This window comes from Barbus barbus (assembly GCF_936440315.1).
Source record: "Barbus barbus genome assembly, chromosome: 15".
NCBI lineage: Eukaryota > Metazoa > Chordata > Actinopteri > Cypriniformes > Cyprinidae > Barbus > Barbus barbus.
The window spans coordinates 18,132,584-18,157,894 of NC_136743.1; the positions used below are offsets into that span (position 1 = coordinate 18,132,584).

Genomic DNA, 25,311 nt, shown 5'->3' on the forward strand with positions numbered 1-25,311 from the left:
CTAGGAAAAATCCAAGAGTATGAATTAAAGACTTGTATGAGATTCGATGAAAATTGATGACGGTGGTTTGAAAGTTTGTGAAATACCTCAGAGAGAATGGCTGGTGTTTCTGTCTCTAAATGGTTGACAGGATGGACCAGTTTTTGACCTGGTTTGGGTGGATTTGGAGATGCTTCTATAGGGGACGTCACAGTGCTGTAGGCTGGTGGAACCAGCACCATCTGCCTCTGAAGCAACTGCATTATGGCCCCCATCTCTGTTGACATGCGCTTCTCCAGTCTTTGAAAAAACAAAACGAAAAACACCACTCAAGGTATATGTATAAAGAGTGAAGGATGCCAAGATAACACTACTGCAGTGGGATCTCACCGGTGGAGCTGTCTTTGCATCATTTCCAGTCTATTCTCTACCTCAGTGCAATGACGATGGGTAACACTGTGCAGGACAGTATTAGAGGGCACCGAAGATGAGGGTAAGGACATGCTGTGGCTGGGTACTTCGTGGTACTGATGGCCACGACTGTCCCCCCAGAAGCTGAAGATGTTAGAAACCCCAGAAAGAGCACCTAATTTAAGATAAGGGTAATGTCAAAATTGTGCATTCACTGCAAGAGAAGAGTTCCCCCAAAAGTGAAAATTTGGTCATTATATTTACACATGCTCATGTTGTTCCAAACCTGAATTTTGTAAGAATATCCTGTCAAGCATCAAGCACCATGAGTCTTCTGGAGTCATAAAATTTATTTGTGTGAAAAACATACTGAAGTTAAAGTGGTTATACAATGAAAACCAGCCCAAATGATTCATTCATGAATCATATCTGGTTCTTGAGTTCTCACCGACTCAATGATCTAGTAGTCGTAATGGTTAATAGCTCACTGGTTTGAACGATTATCAGTGAATAATGACTTATATTTTACAATATTTGTGTGGTGCTTCTGCATCCTTTCGGAAGCCTGAAACCTTCAAAACCTTTAGGCTAAGAGTGACCACTACCTTTGCTATTTATTTTTTCACAGAGGAGAGAAGCTTATACAGGTTTGGAACAACATGAGGGTGACAATTTTAATTTTTTTCTGAATGTATCCTTTAAAAGTGTTAGGTCAGCCCAAAAAAAAGAAACTTCTGTCATAATTTCCTCACCCTCATGTTGTTCCCAATCCATTAGATTTTCACTCATCTTCGAAACACAAAAATATGTTTGAATGAACCTTGAAAGATATAGGTAACGTAAATCCACATGAACTTCTGAAGATAAACAATCATTTTATATACAGATTTAATTAGATGTTTATTCACATAAAAAAATGTATCAACACATACATACAACGCATCAAATATGGCAAAATGGAAGCTCAAACATGCTTGCTTGACATGCGAGAACCAATCATGTTTGTTCTTGTATGTCATGCAAGCATGTTTGAGATTCTGGTTTACCGTGTTTGATAAGCTATAAGTGTTGTTGATGTGAATAAAAGCTTTTAATTCTTTTTAATTCATCATTACAATAATGTCTCTTCAGAAAAATGGAACGCTCGATTTGTATGGATTTCTTTTATATCGTTTATTGAACTTTTTGAAGAATCAAAGTTTTTAGTAATGGAGGTTCAATCGAGGGACAAAGATTTCTCAGGGTTCATCAAAAAATATCTTCAGTTATGTTTCAAGGATGAAGGAAAGTCTGGGTTTAGAACGACATGAGGGTGAGTAAATGATGACAACTTAAGCTTTTGGCTGAACTAACTTCTTACCTGAAAATAAATCAGTTATGCCTGTTACCAGTTATGCCATTCAAATGAACATAAATGTTAAGATCTTTGTAATTCTTTTCCTCAATTTTTTTCCTAATCCACTTTTTTCAGGTAAACAAGCAAATACATAACACTTAATAAACCTACTGTAAATTAGACAGTAAGCCGGTAATAACAGGAAAGAGATTAGTCACAGTTCACATTATCAGAATCCTACCTGACAGTGCATTGAAAGAGTTGCTGCTGTTGTGGTTCTTGCCTCTGTTAGCATTGCTGGGACTAGCCATACGGCTCTGAGAGCAGTCTACTATCGCAGTGGGCCGTTGGGTCTCTTCCTCTTCATCACTGCTGGACTGGGAGGCAAAAATGTCTGAGTCCCGATGAGCAGCTTGTCTATCCTTGTGCTGCTTGCTTGAATTCTGAGTTCTGGAAGTTGTCTTGAGATTTTCTTCAGTCTTCTCTGTATCTGCTACTAAGAGAAATTGCAGTAGAAATTAAATCCAAGAATCTGAAAGAATCTAGAAGCTATCACACAGTGTTTGCTCTTACCTTGTGGGATAGAGTTCCTTTTGGACTGGAAGAACAGCTTTGCTCTTCGTGTTTGATGGTCAAGACAGCCATGGTCAGAATCTTCAGTGTCACTGCTCATTGACCCAGCTTTAGTGTTAGTCTGTTGAGGAGATAAAGAAACATGTTCAGAAGTGCACCTACTATAAAAGCACTATCAAAGCACAGACATGTGCGAGCTTACATCTCTCAAGTTGAAGGTGATCTCCAGGTTGCTCCAGAAGTAGTCTGAGAACTCTGGATACATGTCCAAGACCTCCACTATATCATCTCTGTGGATTTTATGCAGGTCACAGTACGTCAGTGCTCTCACATCAGAACTTGACTTTCCAGGACGTGCATATAAGTTAATGGGCTCTCCGAATATATCATTCTTGCCTGAACATAAGCCAAAGGAAGAGATTTTGAGTCACATAATGCATCTTTCCTCAGGTAAAAGACATTAAATACTTTGACTTCATACCTCCACCCAGTTCTATTTTTGCAATATAAGGCAGAAACAGTAAAGGGCCAATCACACTACACTATTCGTTCCATTTATTTAATTTTTTAAAAAGACTATGCAGAGTGTGATGTCATCCCATGACTGATGAGGGTCCAAAGGAATTTTGCATGCTAAGTCTAGTGTGACCACGGCTTAAGAGTAGTATGCAGTATGCTAGTATGTTATTCCAAATTCATCCTTAGAAAACATGTTTTTTATGCATCAACAACAGATGGTGCTGTGTGTCATTAAAAAAAAAAATAAAAAAACCTAGCAGGAAAAATTAAATGTCCACAAGATGGAGCCATACAACAATAGCTTTCTCATTTCTCATCTGCATTTATTAGTGCAGTCATAATCCATAAAACCAGTCAATAATTTATTGCTTCTCAAGTTTATATATCTAAAAGTACTCTAATGGTGGGTAGAAAAAAGAGTGTCACGGTAAAAGTCTTTGAATATGAAAAGATATTCAAAGATTAAATATTATCAGAGCTGTTGTAAAACAAAAGTTCACATCAGAGTTCATTCAGCATGCTTTTTTCCCCCAAATAAAAACAAATAATCAAAAACATAAAATGAAGTCAACAGATCAACATACATATTGGTTGAAGCTCATGTGTAATAAAAATAAAGAGGTTTACTCTAACTGAACAGAGATTCATGGAAGACATTTTTCCCTCATTTTTAAAGCATGTTGCCATGTAAAACTGTGTGATCACCTAAATATTGTAACTGTGCACACAGCAGGAAGGAACGAGGAACACCGAGGCGAAGCACACAGAAACACCAGGAGTAATGAGTAGACCAGACAAAAACTAACTGAACAGACAGGACTTAAATACAAGGGATAATCACAGATAATAACTAAAACACAGCTGGACGGAATAAACTAATAATCACACTCAATGAGGACAGGAAACAAACCAAATAAGGACACATGAGGCGGGAACACATGAAACGCACGACACATGACTGACAAATATGAACTAAAAAAACGCTTTATCCATACATTATTTTTATTTAATATTGATGTTATCAAAAGTATTCCAATAGTAGGTAGAAAAAAGATGTCACTGTTATAGAATGTGTACAAATTCTAGATAATATTTTACATATATTCATAATATTGAAAAGGTCTTTAAAGATGAAAAGATATAGCTGCTTTTATATTTTAGGAATGTCTTTTGGGGGGAAGGCTCCATGGAATGACCTGATATATGCATATGATCACAATGAGATGGTCAGATTTTTTTGACCTCATCGCTTTGACTTATCACTTACCCAAAATGGCCATTACCACATCTCCCTTTAAGATCTCAATGGAGCCACGAGAAATGAAGTACAGTGCTGAAATGACATCACCAGCATGGACCAAGGTGTCTCCAGGTGGAGCGTGAGTAGTCTTGAACTTCATAGCCAATGCACGTAAGCAACCTTTAGTGGAGCCCTTGAAAGCTTTACAGTTCTGCAGCAGTGTACGATTCAGATGCAAACAGATGTCTGCCTGTAAGCACTCAGGGAACCCCTTCAGCACCTGCAATGTGATAAAACACAGGTTAATGTGACAAATGGTACCACCTTATATGCTCTGCCATGTGTGTATGCAAAAATAAACAGAGTGGAAAAAAATAGAGTACGCCCAGGTGTTCACAAGAGGGCTATTCTGTATGTGGCTCTGTGACTCACAGCATTCATGTCAATGCCATTAGTGTAGGACCAAGCATGCTGAAAATACTCCTCCAGCCTTTGCCTGAGTGGGTTGGGGATCTGGTGGAAACGGATGAACTCCCGAACTCGCAGCATCTGAGTGTGGTAACGCGCGGTGCCAGAGTACAGCCTCTGGATGATGGCTGACACATTTCCAAATATGCTAGCATACATCAGAGCTGTGAAGAAAACAACACACAAACATTTTCTTTCAGAGCAGTGTGTTAATCCACTAATCATGTTTTGTGGGGAAGTTTAATATTATTGATTCTTTATAAGTAGGGCTTTCATCAGACCACAGAAATTTTGTTTTATTGAAAAATAAAAATATAAAAGATGTTTACTCTAACTGTACATAGACATTCATGGAGGACATGTTTTCCTTCATTTTGTAAAGACTTTGAAGCATACTGCAAATTTTTTTCTGTAATGTTGAAAATATCACTGAATCATGTAAATATGAAATGAATGAATATCAATATCATCAATAACGACAAGTCGCTTGCATTTTTCAAGACTGCACTGGTTGATTTTTGCAATGAAATGAGCAAAACTCCATTAACAACTAGCCATTTTGTCATTTGTGTGTATTACGACCAGCAGGGACCCCATCCACCAATCAGAGAGGTTCCTGAATATCCAAAGATTTTGTGTGTGTGAATATTTTTCCCACATAATGGACTGGAGTAATGACAGCTGAAATATCAGCTTTTACCATGACAGGAATACATTACAATTTAAAATATATTCAAACAGAAACCTGTTATTTTGTTATTGTATTTTGATCAAATAAATGCAGCCTAAATAAATAAATGCAGAGCAATACGGGACAAAAAACACATACATTTTTGTAAACATAAATGATGTATTGATGCCAGAGAAAAAAAAATATTCAAATTTTTTTATTATTATTACATTTAGTGGACCTCATACAGTAGCACGCAAATGCGGATCCCAATTTGGAAAAAAAAGTAAATCATATGAATAAACACTAACCTCCAATAAGCATGACACAGATGGAGAAGATCTTCTCAGAGTTGGTGTTTGGGGAGACATTTCCAAATCCCACGCTGGTGAGGCTGCTGAAGGTGAAGTATAGGGCAGTGACATATTTATCTTTAATAGAGGGCCCTGATGCAGGATTCGTCTTATTATACGGCTTCCCCAGCTGTTCACCCAAAGAATCAAGCCAACCGATCCGAGACGGGCCGCTCCTCTCCACATTCCCAATAGCATACCAGATGCAGGCCAGCCAGTGAGCAATTAGAGCAAAGGTGCACATGAGGAGAAAGAGCACCGCGGCTCCATACTCGGAGTAGCGATCGAGTTTACGTGCCACACGCACTAATCGCAACAGCCGAGCAGTCTTCAACAGACCAATCAGAGTCGTCGTCTGTCAATACAAAACAATGAGGATTGAAAGGTTAATAGATGGTTAGCAGAAGCTATAACAGCACAATAAAAAAAGTTCAATACTTCAAGTTCAATACTTTGAATACTTCAAAATGAACATTTTCTGAAAATGTACTCAACCTTAGGACATCCAAGATGTAGATGAGTTTATTTCTTTATCAGTACAGATTTGAAAATATTTAGCATTAAATCACTTGTTCACTAATGGAACCTCTACAGTGAATGGGTGCCGTCAGAATGAGAAAGCAATATTATGGATAGAAAACTAAAAAGCCAGAAGTAATGGTTGGAAGTTAAAAATGTCTTGATGGATTTTTATCACCTGTTTTGAATCTCATTCTGAAGGCACCCATTGACTACAGAGGATCCATTGTTAAGTAAGTAATGTAATAATGCTAAATTTCTCCAAATCTGTTCTGATTAAGAAACAAACGCATATACATCTTCGATGGCCTTAAGAGTTTTCAGCAATTAACTATTCCTTTAAAAAACAAAATTACCCATAATTTCACTCACATCTTCTACAGAGCGATAAATGAGCAAGTCGAAAGGAATGGCAGCCACCATGTCAATGAGGAACCAGCCTTTAAAATAGTGGATGGCTATTCGGCCAGGCTGACTGACCACTTCATCGTTGCTGTTCACATAGGTTGTGCGAAAGTTAATCACAATGTCAACTACGAACATGATATCCACAATGAGGTCCACCACGTTGAGTGGACTGCAAGAGTAACCGCAGCGCTGCATGGCGGCCTCTTCCTCATCGCTGAGCAGGAACGCAGCCGAATAAGGTGTAAAGATTGCCGTATATATGACCAGCAGCAAGATGACCCAGTCCCAGACTGCTTTGAAGGGGCTGTAGTGTAAAATGGTCCATTTGTGGATTCGGGGAGCCTGGAGCTTATACTCAGGAAGGACATCTGCACCCAGAGACAGCACCTGAGGAGAAATATACTTCACAATGAGAGCTCTTTTCAGATTATGAGATGAATTATGACTGTTTAGATGTCGAAGTGCTTTAGATAAAAACAGCTTCTGCTCAAAATATGCAGCAAAAGCATTTGGACAATTACAATGACATATATAAACAATTTCATAGATGTCATTTTTTAAACAATCATTGACCATTTTTGAAAGAAATTAATACTTTATTAAGCAAGGAAGCATTAAACTGATCAAAATGATCAAAAGATTTATATTTCAAATGAATGCTGTTCTTTTGTACTTACTATTCATCCAAGTTTCACAGTCTTCACAACAGCAACAACTGTGTTTTTGATTATTTCTTTATTCATTTATTTTTGATAATAAGATCTGTCTCTTGAGCAGCAAATCAGCATATTAGAAGGATCATGCGACTCTGAAGACTGGAGTAATGGCTGCTGAAAATGTAGCTTTGTCTTTACACAAATAAATTACACTCACCTAAAGGATTATTAGGAACACCATACTAATACTGTGTTTGACCCCCTTTCGCCTTCAGAACTGCCTTAATTCTACGTGGCATTGATTCAACAAGGTGCTGAAAGCATTCTTTAGAAATGTTGGCCCATATTGATAGGATAGCATCTTGCAGTTGATGGAGATTTGTGGGATGCACATCCAGGGCACGAAGCTCCCGTTCCACCACATCCCAAAGATGCTCTATTGGGTTGAGATCTGGTGACTGTGGGGGCCATTTTAGTACAGTGAACTCATTGTCATGTTCAAGAAACCAATTTGAAATGATTCGAGCTTTGTGACATGGTGCATTATCCTGCTGGAAGTAGCCATCAGAGGATGGGTACATGGTGGTCATAAAGGGATGGACATGGTCAGAAACAATGCTCAGGTAGGCCGTGGCATTTAAACGATGCCCAATTGGCATCCTAAGGGGCCTAAAGTGTGCCAAGAAAACATCCCCCACACCATTACACCACCACCACCAGCCTGCACAGTGGTAACAAGGCATGATGGATCCATGTTCTCATTCTGTTTACGCCAAATTCTGACTCTACCATCTGAATGTCTCAACAGAAATCGAGACTCATCAGACCAGGCAACATTTTTCCAGTCTTCAACTGTCCAATTTTGGTGAGCTCGGGCAAATTGTAGCCTCTTTTTCCTATTTGTAGTGGAGATGAGTGGTACCCGGTGGGGTCTTCTGCTGTTGTAGCCCATCCGCCTCAAGGTTGTGCGTGTTGTGGCTTCACAAATGCTTTGCTGCATACCTCGGTTGTAACGAGTGGTTATTTCAGTCAAAGTTGCTCTTCTATCAGCTTGAATCAGTCGGCCCATTCTCCTCTGACCTCTAGCATCAACAAGGCATACTGGATGTTTTTCCCTTTTGACACCATTCTTTGTAAACCCTAGAAATGGTTGTGCATGAAATTCCCAGTAACTGAGCAGATTGTGAAATACTCAGACCGGCCCGTCTGGCACCAACAACCATGCCACGCTCAAAATTGCTTAAATCACCATTCTTTCCCATTCTGACATTCAGTTTGGAGTTCAGGAGATTGTCTTGACCAGGACCACACCCCTAAATGCATTGAAGCAACTGCCATGTGATTGGTTGATTAGATAATTGCATTAATGAGAAATTGAACAGGTGTTCCTATTAATCCTTTAGGTGAGTGTACATTTTAACACAATCAAATAGAGTTATTTTGAATTATATAATATTTATAATATCAATAATATTTCATAATATAACTGTTTTTACTGTATTTTATTTTTATTAAATAAATGCAGGCTTGGTGACAGTAACAGAATTCTTTTAAAATAATTCTTAAAAACTCTTACCGACCCCAACTTTTTAGAAGGGTAGTGTACAATTGTACGAATAATTTAACTGAATAATTTAGGTTTTTAATTTGATTTTAGTATAATACAACCAAAGATCACAGATTATTTGTGCCACCAGTTTTCATACTGAAATGCTGCATTAATGTAAAAAAATCAAATAAATTGGAAAAGAAAAAATGGCATATAAATATGCTCTCATAAGAATAAAATCCAATTAATACCAAATTTTATAGAATATTAAACTTATTCCTAGGACACGTAGATTTTCTGAGTTAACAACAGTTTTAAAAAAAATCTCACATGTTCATAGACCAGCCAGTTAAACCAGAAACTGTTTAGTCCGTTTTGCCCATTTTTTCCAAACCTCTTACAAAGCTCGCTGTAGGAACTGAGTGGGCCGTAACTCAGTGTGGGTGAAGTAATGAAGTCGTGTTTAGTCCCTGAGATATCCACTGAGTACACATCACTGCAGGGAGAACATTAATGCTTTACACTTGTAAACACCCTCTTAGGCGGCAAACTTCATCTCATTATTTTTTCCAGGCCCCTAAAGAGGTGACCAGCATTTAGTCATTGCTTAAAGCTCCAGTGAGAGAGTTTTAATCACTCTTACTTGTAATCTACTGCCTTGATTATCCCAAGAAACACACCAAAACACAAATATTATTCATAAAAGTATTTAAACTATTCTTCAGAGCTCATAGGTACAAATATTTGTATGTACATAAGATTAATTTAATGTAAATAAAAGTTCAAATGATTTTCTTTTTCACGACAGCCTTGAACTACCAAAGGCCAGTGAAGCAGAATCATAATTCATTTATGTTAATCTAATACTTCTCTTGCTGATGATGTACCATTAGGATGAAGAAATATATCCGCAGCAAACTGAAAAGCAAGTGGGAGAAAAAAACAGATCTTCTAGACTTAATTTGTTTATGGAAATCAAAGTCAGGCTATTTTCATAATCAAAAGACCTCATCCCACTGACGCTTGTCCTCACAAATAACGCCTGCACTAAACGGCACATAAAATATAAATCTCAGTTAGTTTACAGATTGTGTTTAATTCATGCATCTATTTTTGTAACTAGGTTAAAAATCAATGAAAAGGCTGGTGTAGTTTCCATCCATGACTTGCCTCAGCACTCAGTAACTTGAGGAACAAGTGAAACATGGACAGACAACAACAACTGACCCGCTAAACTAATAATCCACATAAATAAATAAATAAATAAATAAATAAATAAATAAATAAAGAAAGAAAGAAAGAAAGAAAGAAAGAAAGAAAGAAAGAAAGAAAGAAAGAAAGAAAGAAAGAAAGAAAGAAAGAAAGAAAGAACGAACGAACATTGGAAGAGAGTGCACCAAACTCTTGTTATTAAACTGTTGCTTTTTTTCCAATACAAAATAATAGTTGTTAAGGAGAAAACTGAATTTATATATATCTATATATATATATATATATATATATATATTTTAGAATTTTAACAAAGTTGTAATAACTAGGATATTAAGTAAAGATCATGTTCTATGAAGATATTTTGTAAATTTCCCACCGTAAATATATCAAAACTTAATTTTTGATTTGTAATATGCATTGCTAAGGACTTCACTTGGACAATTTTAAAGGTGATTTTCTCAGTATTTCGTTTTTGCACCCTCAGTGTCATGGGCTGGGTTTGCTTCTCTGTCTCTCTCTCGCACACACACACACACACACACACACACATTCAGGCACGCCCATGCTCATTCTAGCTCTCATCTTCACCTGTTTGTCATCGCGCTGCTTTGCGGTGACACCTGTTCCCACTCTGATCTAATCAGTGACTCTATTTCCAGTGGTTGTGCTTGCTGTTTTCTGTCGGATTATTATGTGTCATGCATACGCTATCGTTTCGCCCGTCATGTCAAGGCACCATCAGAGGTCTAACCACATCTTGTCTTGCCTAGTGTTGCTGTGCTCGCCTAAGTATTCACGGTGTCCTGTTGCTGCTTCCAGTAAGCCCATCTCCACGAGCTCTCTCCAAGCTGGGAGTCCTCTGAACCAGACCATCGTTGTGTTTTGTGTTTCATCCAGTTCTGTGTCATTGTACGACAGACTGCCTTATTTTGTGTCTTCGTTAAAGACTGTTTCTACTGACTGCCTTTGCCTGTGGATCCTTTATATCATCCGTGACACTCAGATTCCAGATTTTCAAATAGTTGTATCTCGACCAACTTGTCCTATCCTAACAAACCATTCATCAATGGAAAGCTTATTTACTAAGCTTTCAGGTGGTGTATAAATCTCAATTTCACAAAATTGACCTTTATGACTGGTTTTGTGGTCCAGGGTCACATTTTATTACAAAAATAAAAAAAATGCTAGTGGCAATTTTCACTAAGTGTAAATAGCGAAAGAGGCTATTTACACTACATACAAACAGCAACAGATGCTATTTACACTAAGTGGAAATAGCATTTTTTTACTGATATTTTATTTACACTAAGTGCGAATAGCTCTAAATTCTATTTACACTATGTGTAATTCTGCTATTTATATTACTTATTGCAAATAGTGGCAATTATCTGCACCTCATTATTGTAGTGCATTATAAAACAGTATGCAATAATAACATATCGAGTGTAAATTATAATTTTTTATTCAAATTACTTAATGGGTACCACCTTATTGGGACAATAAAGGCCTCCCTATACCTACCCTAACCCTACCTGTTCTTGGGCCTCTTGCAAGTTTCCCTGGCCCAGTATTGTCACATACATTTAACGCAGGTCTTATCTGGGCAGATTTATTATTAAAGGGTTAGTTAACCTCAAAATAAAAATTCTGTCATTAATTACTCACCCTCATGCCATTCCAAACCCGTAAGACCTTTGTTCATCTTCAGAACACAAATGAAGATATTTTTGATCAAATGTGAGAGCTCTCTGGCCTATAGACAGCAACGCAACTGTAATGTTCCCAGACCCAGAAACGTTGTAAGCACAGCGGTAAAACAGTCCAGTCCAGCATTCAGTTTTGCGAAGCTACGAGAATACTTTTTGAGCACAAAGAAAACTAAAAATTATGTTCCGCCATTTTAGAGAGTATCACAACGCATACATACCGTTTCCCTGAAGCGTAAATAACTCTGATTACGCAGATTAGGTTCATGCGCATGCTTTCCCCCCTGAACGTAAACAACACTGATTATGTCAATTACGCTCTTGGGTACTCTCCAAAATGACAGAAGACACAACTCGGGGGAGAAGAATTGTTGAATAAATTGTTATTTTAGTTTTCTTTGCACTCAAAATGTATTCTCGTAGCTTTGCAAAACTGAAGTTGAGCCACTGATGTCACATGGACTGTTTTACCAATGTCCTACGTTTCTGGGTCTGGGAACATTACAGTTGCATTGCTTTCTATGGAGGGTCAGAGAGCTCTCACATTTCATCAAAAATATCTTAATTTGTGTTCCAAATATGAACGAAGGTCTTACGGGTTTGGAACGACATGAGAGTGAGTAATTAATGACAGAATTTTCATTTTTGGGGTGAACTAACCCTTTAAGTGACTTACAAGAAAGAAATTGTTCCATGAAGAAATATAAAGGCAAATAAGGAAACAAACATAAATGCTTTGATACACTTGAACGGCAGTAAAAAAAAAAAAAAAAAGGAAATGCTATTATAAAAGTGGCAAAAATGAAATAGAGTGACTTCTTCTCTTTGAAGTTAACCCATTAAGCCGTTCTGCAAAGATGCTATTTGTATTTTATCTCAAGTAAAAAGCTTTTCTTCCTTGTTTTATTAATATCCAGAGTATAGGAGGAGTTAACTTTGAGACCTTCAATCAATACTTCAAATCTCTTGAAGATGAACCTGCAGAAATGTGCATTACCATTATTGAATTTCTGTCACCTCAGATAATAAATCACACCAAAATGTGTTCCTCAAGGCCTGATTTACCCAGTGCTGATTATCCAACATCATCTCACATGAAATTACAAGGCCGCTGGCTCCAAAGAGCACCATTTGATATCTCTATATTTATAAATTTATTAAGACAAAAAAAAAAAAAAAGTTGCATTTGCTGCAGAAACTCAGTGGGGTTTAGTGGTCTTAATGATGCGACAATGCCATTTTTGCTTTCCACAGGTGTGACCAGCATTGTAATTGTAGTTGGCAGATTTTTTTTTTATGTAACTGCTGTAAACAATCCACTTTATAATTCAAATATACATTTACATTTAATCAAACATTATATTTCACATAATGTTCAATTTACCCATGTCTCCCAAAATTGGTGATAAAAATATTTGGCTCCTGTGGCATGATTACACTGTCCTTGTGAATTAGCTGTGTGTGTTTGTCGGGGTGAAGGGGTGGACATGTCTGTCCAAGGCCAGTGTGAGATGAGAACACAGCAGGGGTAGGAAAGGGAGAGGACATGAGGGTGAAGGAATCGGCCTTGGGACTCCAAATAGCCTTCTGGGACGGAACTGCAATGACGCTCCAACAAACCATAAAAAAAACTGTTAACCTTACTGGCTCCTTGTTCACTGACTCACCAGACAATTTACAGCTTTGATCTACAGCCAAGGCATCTATTACCTTACAGAGCTCTATGCAGTGAAACCGGAAGTAAACACGCTTTTAATTTATCAGATTAGATGCCATATGTTGGCCACTTTATTAGGTACACCTGTTCAATTGCTTGGTAACACAAATTGGTAATCAGCCAATCACATGGCAGCAACTCAGTGCATTTAGGCATCTAGATGTGGTGAAGACGACTTGCTGAAGTTCGAACCGAGCATACGAATGGGGAAGAAAGGGGATTTAAGTGACTTTGAACGTGGAATGGTTGTTGGTGCCAGACGGGCTGGTCTGAGTATTTCAAAAAGTGCTGATCTACTGGGATTTTCACGCACAACCATCTCTAGGGTTTACAGAGAACGGTCCGAAAAAGAGAAAATATCCACTGAGCGGCAGTTGTGTGGACGAAAATGTCTTGTTGATGTCAGAGGTCAGAGGAGAATGGCAGACTGGTTAGAGATGATAGAAAGGCAACAGTAACTTAAATAACCACTCGTTACAACCAAGGTATGCAGAATACCATCTCTGAACGCACAACACATCGAACCCTGAAGCAGATGGACTATAGCAGCAGAAGACCACACCAGGTGCCGCTCCTGTCAGCTAAAAACAGGAAACGGAGGCTACAATTCGCACAGGCTCACCAAAATTGGACAATAGAAGATTGTAAAAATGTTGCCTGGTCTGATGAGTCTCGATTTCTGCTGCGACATTCAGATGGTAGGGTCAGAATTTGGCGTAAAGAACATGAAAGCATGGATCCATCCTGCCTTGGCTCAACGGTTCAGGCTGGTGGTGGTGGTGTAATGGTGTGGGGGATATTTTCTTGGCACACTTTGGGCCCCTTAGTACCAGTTGAGCACCGTTTAAACGCCACAGACTACCTGAGTATTGTTGCTGACCATGTCCATCCTTTTATGACTACAGTGTACCCATCTTCTGATGGCTACTTCCAGCAGGATAATGCACCATGTCACAAAGCTCAAATCATCTCAGACTGGTTTCTTGAACATGACAATGAGTTCACTTTACTCAAATGGCCTCCACAGTCACCAGATCTCAATCCAATAGAGCACCTGTGGGATGTGGTGGAACGGGAGATTCACATCATAGATGTGCAGCCAACAAACCTACAGCAACTGTGTGATGCTATCATGTCAATATGGACCAACATCTCTGAGGAATGTTTCCAACACCTTGTTGAATCTATGCCACAAAGAATTAAGGCAGTTCTGAAGGCAAAAGGGGGTCCAACTTGGTACTAGCAAGGTGTACCTTATAAAGTGGCCAGTGAGTGTGTGTATATGATATATATATCTGATCTGATATAAACTGATCTTCCTCTAACCTTTGCTCTTGTTGACAGAATATTAAACTATGCTATATCCATCCCTTGTGCGTTGTTTCAGGCTTATACATGCTTCAAGGCGAAAACTTTCCTGATCTCCTACCTCGCACCAGCTGTCCACCAATGTCATGACATGAAGTCCTCACACAGAAAGACCCTCCATTAAAAAAACATTACTGAGGTATATAATCTCCCTCAAATCAATTAACAATGCTGCTCAACAGCCTTCACACAGCCACCAGCCGATATCCAGCTCCAGAGCATCCTGATCTGACTATGAAGAAACATAGCAGGTAGAAGGTTTAGATGCATTGAACTGAAGAAGAGAGCTGTCATTTGAAACGTAGAAGATAATCTCACAAGCAAGCAGTCAGAAAGGGCAACCATCGATCAAGGAAGCTTCATCCCATAGGACACTGCCATTTGCAGAGAGCGATTGTCTCACAGATGGTGGTGTGGCAGTCAAGGGCATCCTTGTGTTGAGATGAATGTAGGGTGCTTGACCTGACTGCTGTGACTGTGGTGAGCAGAGCCCAGTTATGACACCACAACACCAATCTTACACGCCGCCAACACAAGGCTCTGGGCACAGACAAATGCCAGTGTTTCTTTCCTGTGCCAGTGTTCATGTCCTGTGTTTTCATCACATTAAATACAGGAACAGGCACATCCTACTGTAACCATTTACAGTGGATAGTTTGCCCCAAAATTAAATTCCAGAATCATTTACTCACCCTCATGTTGACTATTATTTTTTTAGTGAACTATCTCAAGTGCACAAGGAAATAATAATGTGAAATAATTCAGTAATTTTAGAAAGCAAAATTCCAATAGTTTTTTTCCTTTCTATGAATTTCCTGCAGTGAATATGAAAGGGTAACATTCATATTTTGTTATTTTGTTAACATTCAAAAATCAGATTTGTAACAATGATAATGATGGGAATGCTTTTATATACGCTGTCCAGAATACTGCAGTAATTCCTGAAATAATGCTTGACTCCAGTCTCTCAAAACTGGAGACAAATCACACACAGACTATACCATTAGATTACAATTGATTTAAAAATCAATGTTTCCTTTTATTTAAAATATACACAATATTACAGAATTCCAAAGAATTTAACTATTTATAGTCTGAGTTTAAGAATTCTTCAATGTGAAATACACTACCGTTTAAATGTTTGGAGTCGTAAGATTATTATTATTTTTTTTAAATGTTTCTTATGTTCAGCAAGGCTGCATTTAACTAAATAAAATTACAGTACAAATAATACTAAATAATAGTATTAAATAAAAGTATTTATTGAATAACAGTAAAACATAATACTGTGAAATGTTATTACAATAAAAATAAAAAAAAGTTTTAAAACATATTTTCCTGTGATGGCAAAACTGAATTTACTCCAGTCTTCAGTGTCACAGGATCCTTCAGAAATCATTCTAATATGTTGATTGGGTCCTCAGGAACCTTGCTTATTATAATACATTGAAAACAATTGTGCTGCTTAATATTTTATTTTATTTTCAGGATTTTTTAAATGAATAGAATATTTAAAAGAACATCATTTATTTGAAATAGAAATCTTCTGTAACATTAATTATTTTTACTATTTTACTATTCTGTAACATAAGTATTTTTACTATCACTTTTGATCAGTTTAATGTGTTCTTGCTGAATGAAAAAAAACAACCTAAATTCTTACTGACCCCAAACTTTTGCACAGCAGTGTATATCAAGTAGTAAAAACAAATTGTACTTTCCTTGGGAACTCACCTCTTGTGCGACAATACTAGAGATGCGAACAGCCCTCTTGACCCGTGTGTTTTTCCACTCATTGCTCCCTTGCGCCCCCTCCTGAGGAATGCTGCCTCTGGCACTAAAGGACATAGTTCTGCCCCATACAGATGTCTAAACGCCACTGTTCATCTCACCTACTGTTCGCAGGAACAGCCAACACTCTCATCCTCTGAGGTGGACCGCTTCGGTTCCATTGGTCTGAACGCTTCTCTTTCGGAGTGTATCTCTTAAGTGACTTCCAATAAAAGCCTGATTGGTCTTTAAATTCCACTCACTTTTTCCACCTTTCAAAGTTGGAAAGCAAATCATCCAGTCTTTCAAGTCCTACTGCTGCTCAGCACCTTTCCCAGCTGTTTCGGTCACTCCAAGTGAATCAGCACAACATGAATAAACTGTCCATCTTCACATTCAATTCTCGCTAAAAAATCAGAAAAGAGAATATGAGTCTGAACAGCACCTGCATGGATACATCGTCACGCTGTCAGGGCAGCTGTTCCACTTTTTGCACGCTTTGCCTTTTAAAGAGAGTAAACTGCCTGTGGTATCCCTCTCCATCCCTCCCTCCCTCTCTCGCTTTCAGAAACACTGTTTGTGTGCGTTCCTCTCGCTCTTTCTCTCTCTCTCTTCTCTGTGGAAGTCCCACTCGGGAAGAGATGTAATTGCAGCTGGCTGTCTGATCCACCTCCTCACTCTCAGTAGCCCAGCTGCAGGGCTTGATGGATATCCTCTGTTCCCCTGATAAGCACAAACACGCTAAAAAAAAAAAAGTTTATTTTTTTTTCTCTATGTTCCCAGCTCCCAGGCATGCTACAGACCCTCACCTCTAACTTGCTTCTCTTATGATAATTTTCACCCACATTAGGTTTAATCATACTTAAAATGACATGTGTGAAATTAAAGCCAAGCCAGTGTATGCCGTTAATAACCGCTCTCTACCAAATGTTTGTCATAGCTCACATATACACATCGATAGGGAACACTTTACATTAAGCGTCAGTTTGTTGACATAAGGTATCATGAACTAACAATGAACACCATTTTTACAGCATTTATTAATCTAGTAATATAATAATCTAATAGTAATAATACATTAATTCATACAGCTTGGAGTGCTAAAAATGAATTAATATACACTACTATTTTAAGATATTAAAATAGGAAAATATTTTAAGATACTTTTAAGATATTTTAACGCTTTTAGATATGCAAGATATTTTAACGCTTTTAAAATGTAATTTATTCCTGTGATGGCAGCTTAATTTTCATTATGACAGTTTTTAGTGTTATATGATCCTTCAGAAATCATTGTAATATACTGATTTGCTTCTCAATAAACATTTTTGTATTATTATCAATGTTGAAAACAACTGCTTAATATTTTTGTGGAAACTACAAGAACCAGTTTAACTGTTCAGAACAAACAAGGGACTCATGAAGAACCATCACAAAACAAAAAAACAGTCGTAGATCATCCAGGTAACCACACACAGTATTAAGAACCAAGGGTTCCCAAACTTTTGAATGTGGTTATTTTAATAATTTCAGCTATTTTTTTGTCTTGTGGACTATATGTAAACATCTTTTATGGAAAATATCTTACTCAGGACAGTACTAAATAAAAAATAACATGCATTGTATATGATCTCTCTTATTTTGTTAAAATTATCCACATTTTCACAGATTCTGCAAAGGGTTCCCAAACTTTCGCATGCCACTGTACTTAATATCAGTGGGAATTTCTCAAGCTCCCAGAATAATGCATAATCATATCAGGCTTGGGTTTATGAGTAAAGACAGAAAAGAAGAGCAGGCTGTTGTGAAGATAAACAGCATATTAAAATGAAGATGCCTGAAGTCATTATGCATAATTCTGAAGGAATGATAAATTATTCAAACTTCAAGTCTCCCACAAACAGTTCTTTGGAAAGAAATGGTGTTCAAGTATTTTTATTATGTCACAGTCTTTGTGAATTTACCATCCACTCTGCTGAGTTATTCCCATGGGGCATTAGGCATTGTTTTCAGAATACATAATTTGGATTCATATCAGAATTTTACATTTGTATGTGCTAGTGTTTTAATGTCAGACTTTTGTGTAAATGCCTGCTCTCAAACTGCCAATATCTTCTTTCAACTTTCAATGTCTATTCTATCTAAGTCTCTAATTTATTTAATACTTTAAAGGAATAGTTCACCCAAACATTTTAATTAGCTGAAAATATACTCACCCTCATGCCATCTACGAAGTAGATCTTTTTTCTTTTCTTTTTTTGTCTTCATCAGAATAGATTTGGAGAAATTTAGCACTACATCAACTTGCACTTGAGTCATTACTTGGGGATTATTGTGATATTTCTATCAGCTATTTGAACTCTCATTCTGATGGCACCCATTCACTGCAGTGCACTGCATCTGTGAGCAAGTGATGCAATGCTAAATTTCTCCAAATCTGTTCTGACAAAGAAACAAATTAATCTATATCTTGCTGGCCTGAGGGCGAGTTTTTGGGTAAAATGTTCCTTTAATGTTTTTTTAAAAAGATATCCAGGACTCCTACATTTGCACAGATGTTCACTGCTGACAATCAATTAAAAACTAGTTAATCATATAATTATTAAACACCCATACAGTTTTAACTGCATGTTTACTGTTAAAATAATAAAAACCATCTGCAGTCTGTTGGGAGATGAACATAATTTAAAGATGAACAACATGTCTAAAGGCACTGAATAGTCATTGTTCTAAACCTGCTCAGATAGACATACGAATTTCAACTGACCTTGCACGATATACTCAAGGCACATTTCATGATGACTAATGGCAATTCTTGCACATCCATCATGATGTATTATGGGATGGGGCACTGTTCAGATCATTTTGGTGAAACAATCAAATAATTGCCTCTAAAAGGAAACTTAGCATCCTTTCCGGCAAAAATCTTACAAAACTACAACGATGAACACTACTTTTTGAAGTCCCTGCAGCCTGGTCTGGAAGATATGGTTAAATGGAACATGACTAATTGTCTGACGTACAATATTTTACTTAATTTCTTTATGATGTTTTTATATTGCAATTGTAATTCGCCATGGCCAAGAGTCCTCTAATGTAGTTTTGCAAACTAATGGAGTTTCTGGATCCAATCCAGCGCCATTCAGCGAGACTGTTACCACAAAAGGATGTTAACATTACAGCACCCAAAGGGCAAAAACACTCAAAGTGTAATGCCTTTGATTTGATCATTTGATATAAACCTTTTATTTTACAGCCTTTATCGGTGCTGTCTCTGCTAGTTATTGCTGAGAAATTAATTTAAACATTAAGTAAAAATTAGATGCATTAATGCATTCATGCAAAATGAACTTGCAGTGATGAAAAGATGATAGTAGTACTAACAAAAGCATTTATGTCACTCCAGTCTATACACTGACACTGAACATTATTCAAGTAAGATAAGGCTTACATAATATATGTTTGCTCTGTTTTTTAATTATATGCCCCATAAGCTATATTTGCTCACTCATTTATTAACACTGCGCTCGGTGATGGTGTATTCAAGTGTACAGCCTGTTATAACTAAGAAGTCACAACTACAGATATCCACAGTGAAAATTTATTTGACTTAAGAAATAAAGTTTAGAGTCAAGACAGAAGGATAGTAGATCCTCCATTCTGTTTCAACTCCAAACAGCCCAACTCTCAAGAGCAAATTTTAAGACTTACCCTCATTATAAACAAGATTTATGGATAACATATGCATAAATGTGAAAATGCGGACCACTATGAGGCCTGAGAAGAGAAATCATCATTACTATGTTATTCCATCTAATGCTTTTTTAGAAAAAAAAGCAAATTATGACATTAAACAACTTTATTAAAACAATCAATCGATTAAATAAATAATCAAAACTGCTGCTCAGTTAAATTTATATTTGGGTTGTTAATTTAACGTGTCAATCTACTACAATTCATTAAAAATGTGATAAAGTATAAGTTATGCCCCTTGAGCACAGCATAAATTTCACTCATTTTTTTCTACCATCAACGCAAGTACCATCAAAACATTTGTAATTTCTGCACGCAGCCTGGCCCTAGCTGCTGTTTAGGTAAGTATAGGCATAAAAAACCACGAAAAAGATAGTCGGGAGAGCAGCCCAGTGTTTAAACAGATCTGGGACACAATTTCACCATTTGAACAGATTCAGTCAAAAAATAAATAAGGTCAGTAATGCATTTCTCACAGGAAATGCTTTTATCTGTCTGGATTCCACAGCAGAATCTACTACACATGGTGAAAACCATGAACTACCACTTATGAGTAACTGAGACATCATACATTGCCTTTTTTTAGTATCAAGGTGGGAGAGTTATAAAAGCAAAATCCTCTCTTAGAACATCTCAGAGCTAATAGTTACTGAACACTGCGCAAATTCACTGTGCATCCCACACAAGCTGATCAATGCAGCATGTAATCATCTGCCATTGTCCACCTGGTTAGGAAACAGGGAATGTGTCAAGAGCCTGAGATAAAAATAAAATGTGCTTTAAATAGGCTGCATTTCTGCCATTCAATTTGATTATCTATATAAATGTATTTGACGTTCATTTGACAAAGTGTGAGGTTGCCATTTAAAAGAAATGTTTTGCCATACACTTTAAAACCAAATCTGTGATGCAAAGCTGAATTTTCAGCATGATTACGCGAGTCTTCAGTGTCTCATGATTCTTCAGAAAATCATTCCACTATACCGAATTGCTGCTCAAGACATGTTTATTATCAGTGTTGAAAACAGTTGTGTGGCATTATATTTTTGTAGAGATAAAACTCTTTCAAAATTCTTTCATAAATAGAAATTTAAAAAGAACAGCATTTATTTGGAAAAAGTAAATACGATCACATTGTTAAAAAAAATGGCCACTTTTGATAAATTTAATACAGAAAAAAGTATTAATTTCTTAAAAAACATTTTTTTGAACAGCAATATGAAACATTAGATTGTTTTCTAATGGTTACTGCAACATTCACTGTTTTTTAAGCATCTTCCTTCAGGAATGCTGCGTTAAGCCACTGTGTGTCAAGTTAAAGGAACTTTACAACATGATTACATAATGCGTGAAGCCATGGATGCACATGGCATAGAGCTAGTGCAAGACGAGCATTTGTGTTTAAAAAGTATATGATTTTTATTTATTTTTTTAAGAACATTTGGCTGGGATCATGTAGAGCCCTTTGAAGCTGCAATTTGGACCTTCAACCCATTGGCTGCCACTGAAGTCCACAATATGGGGAAAAACCCTGGAATGTTGTCCTAAAAAAATTAATTTCTTTTTGACTGAAGAAAGAAAGACGAATATCTTGGATGATATGGCAGTGAGTAATTTATCAGGAAATTTTTATTCTGGAAGTGAACTAATCCTTTAAAATGTTGCTCCATTCACTCTGTCTAGGTATTTTTGAATGCAAAAACGCATCCTGCAAAAGGTCTCCAGATAAACCACAGCTGCTCAATGGGAAGCCCATTTAGTCACAACTTCACCTGAGTTGGCTTAGCAGCTTCATTAATTTCATTAGCATGAATGTCTATCAACATCAATTTAGGATCAATGGCTTAGCTATTGACTTGGTAGTATTTAAGTATTTTACAGAAGCTGGAGACATTGGCTGTGTCCAAATTCAGGGTCTGCATCCTCCTATAGGATCCTTCCTACCCGGTTGAAGGAGGAGGGATCCTCCGACGTCCGCAAAACCCGGAAGTCGGTGTTTGTGAATTTGGACAGCCTACCCTTCTTTCAGTTCCCTCCCTTACCCGTTGCTCATATCCTGTCGCCTAGCAACCGTGACAGCGCCAAGCAAGAAGCGGGAAAATGGACAAACAAAGAGTTATTCTCCTCATTTTAATTCTTTTGGAAGAAATAAAGCAATTAAATAAATTAAATACTTTCTTTGCTCGTTGTCGGAGAGTTTTTATATCAGACTACAAGACAGTCACATCCAGGTAAGCCATTATAGCCTATTTTTATTTGTTTTTAAGTATTCTACTAATTTCTCCTACAAATTCATTGAGCCGAAGCATAAACTTTAGCTTGTTTTGTCAGAGAAACTCCTCTCCCACTCCGCTACCGCTCGCTTCGTCCGCCATTACGCTCTGCCGAAAAGAATTATGGGATAGGTAGTATGGGAAAGGATCCACCACACCCATCCTTCCAATTCGGGGAAAAGGAGGATGTATTTGTGGGCCGCATTTGAAGGATCCTACGAATTTGGACAGCCTTCGTCGCGGCGCTGTGACGTAACATCCTTCAAATGAGTACTCCGAAGGATGCAGACCCTGAATTTGGACACAGCCATTGTCAGTGGGTGGCAGGGACACAGAAATGTGTGCACGCAAAAGACTGCAGGCCAACCTCTCATGAGTTTTGTTTACAATCAAATACAACTTGATCTGCGCCATAACATTTCCATACTGCATAATTCATTAACTAAACAAACCGTTTTTGTCATCCTACACAATAATTCCAGGACCCACAATTCACACCCACCCACACATACAACAACAGAGAAATAATGTAGAGCTTCTGATGGAAAGAGCTTACAGCTTGGGGTGGTTGTTCCAGCAGGTCAGGTAAGAGCTCAGGCCTCCTATGAGTGTGCCAATGTGATTAATGAGCTAATGACACTTTAAGTGGGTTGGGGCTCTGGAGAGAAACACCAGAGAGACGCCACTTCTGTGAGGGGACAGACAGAAGTAGAGGAAAGGGACGAGGTATCCCTCTATTTCCCTACAATATTATATTGACCAAAATAACACATCAATCCCTGTTAAGGAGAGTCAGATGTTCCTTTGGCACACACATCAGCAATTCACAACAACTGCAGCTGCAAGTCACCTTTGCAAAACACAACTTAGTGAAATCACCTTCCTTACAAGAAACAAAAATACTGTCTGCGCTGAAAAATAAGTGCTGAACTAATTTATTTTATTCAAATAATAAATAAATACAGATACACTGCAGTTCAAAAGTTTGGAAGGTGTGTAAGATTTTTGAAAGAAGTCACCAAGGTTGCATTTATTGGTCAAAAATAAAATTTAAAAACAGTAATACTATGAAATATTATTATTATTTTAAACAACTTTTCTATTGAAAAATGTATACAAATATAAAAAATCCATTACTCCAGTCTTCAGTGTCACTTTACAGTTTAGAAATCATTATTAAAGGCTGATTTTGGTGCTCAAAAGAACACCAAAGTTCAAAAGAACAACATTTATTTAAATTAATCTTTTGAGCAATTTTATTTAAATGTATTAAAATCTTAATGATGCATACATTTCTTATTACACTATACACACTAAAATCTTTTTAAATGTGACCAAAAAACAACAAAAAAATAAAAATTCAACAATAAAAATACTTTTTGCTCATTTTGAATGATATTTAGATATGTCATGGATGTATCAACTTCAATTAAAGTAAATTAAAACCTAAAAATGGGAAGCTACTGATTATATCAACAGGGCACTACTCTAAACAGTTACAAATGACTGAGCATCTCTGAACACACATCCACATGAGTGCTAATGGCTACTCAGTTGTGGAGATATAGATCTTTCTATCATGGGGCATCCAGATAACTCAGCTGAAAATGGAAGGACACCTCGCGGCATGTGCCATGTGACCTTTGGCATGACCTCATTCCCTCTGCGCTCTGTTGGAACACCCTTCATGGAGGGCAAGTGTCTGTTCAGCCAGCCATGTGCAGCTGTCACCTAAATGACCCTGACCAGGATGCTGCATTAACCCCAGGTATGAGATATTCCCGTGGGATAGTTATAAAACACTGCATGAATGAACTGCATGTGCATTAACTGCAGTTTTTTACTTTGCTGTGGAGAATGCCCTCAGACCACAGTTAAAATCCCACCTAAATGACCAGTGCTACATCCATATGTAATACATAAAAGCTGTTTTTTACTGCTACCAACTGGATAAAAAACTGCTAAAAACCACTGCATAATCTACTCCATCAGAAGGGAGGGTGAAATAACAATGACCTATGCAGTGACAGACCTATATATCATGAGGCTAATTAATCGGCAGATTCTTTGCATTAACTACTGATAAACGTCAGCTTGGCCAAGTATATATATTTGTGTGTGTGTGTGTGTGTGTGTGTGTATGTGTGTGTGTGTGTGTGTGTGTGTACAGTTGTGGAGTCTGTAAGATTTTTGTCTTTTGAAAAAAGTTTTTTTGATTTTATCCTCACCAGGACTGCATTTATTTGAAAAATACAGTAAAAAGAGTATTATTAGGAAACATTGTGACAATTTAAATCATAACTGTTAATATGTCATTGCTGTGATGGTGATGCTTCAGAAATCATTATAATATGCTGATTTGTTTATTATTATTATCAATGTCGAAAACAGTTGTGCTGCTTATTTATTTATTTATTTATGGTTTTTTGGAAATCATGGTACTTTTAAAGCATCCTTGCTGAATAAAATTAATTTCTTTAAAAAAAATCTTAGGTGACACTTTAGATTAGGAAACACGTGTTCACTATTAAATTTACTAACTATTAACAATATTAAGAGTTTTAATAATTTGTTGCTTATTGATAGTAAGTAAGGTAGTTGTTGTAATAGTTATGTTTAGGTATGGTGATGCAGAATGTATATATACAATTGAAGACAAAATTATTAGCCCCTTCTGAAATATTTCATTATTTTTCAAATAATTCCTAAGTGCTGTTTAATGGAGTGAAGATTTTTTAACACAGCGTTTCTAAACATAATACTTTATGTAGGAAGCTTGGGGTGGTTGCAATACAAATAGAAACAAAATTATAAACAAGAATTTAAAAAAG

At 37.1% G+C, this 25,311-nt stretch overlaps 1 protein-coding gene across 1 annotated transcript in view; it reads right to left on the minus strand.

Moving 5' to 3' along the window:
- Positions 1-25,311, minus strand: part of kcnh2a (potassium voltage-gated channel, subfamily H (eag-related), member 2a) — a gene marked incomplete at its 5' end in the record, with an annotated part of 49,131 nt that overhangs the window by 1,357 nt on the left and 22,463 nt on the right. The window contains 9 exons of the mRNA XM_079434970.1: positions 87-279; positions 370-565; positions 1,968-2,216; positions 2,300-2,420; positions 2,502-2,695; positions 4,086-4,338; positions 4,491-4,690; positions 5,508-5,904; positions 6,441-6,863. Coding sequence (XP_079291096.1) covers positions 87-279; positions 370-565; positions 1,968-2,216; positions 2,300-2,420; positions 2,502-2,695; positions 4,086-4,338; positions 4,491-4,690; positions 5,508-5,904; positions 6,441-6,863 — 2,226 coding nt within the window. The remainder of the gene's footprint in view (positions 1-86; positions 280-369; positions 566-1,967; positions 2,217-2,299; positions 2,421-2,501; positions 2,696-4,085; positions 4,339-4,490; positions 4,691-5,507; positions 5,905-6,440; positions 6,864-25,311) is intronic.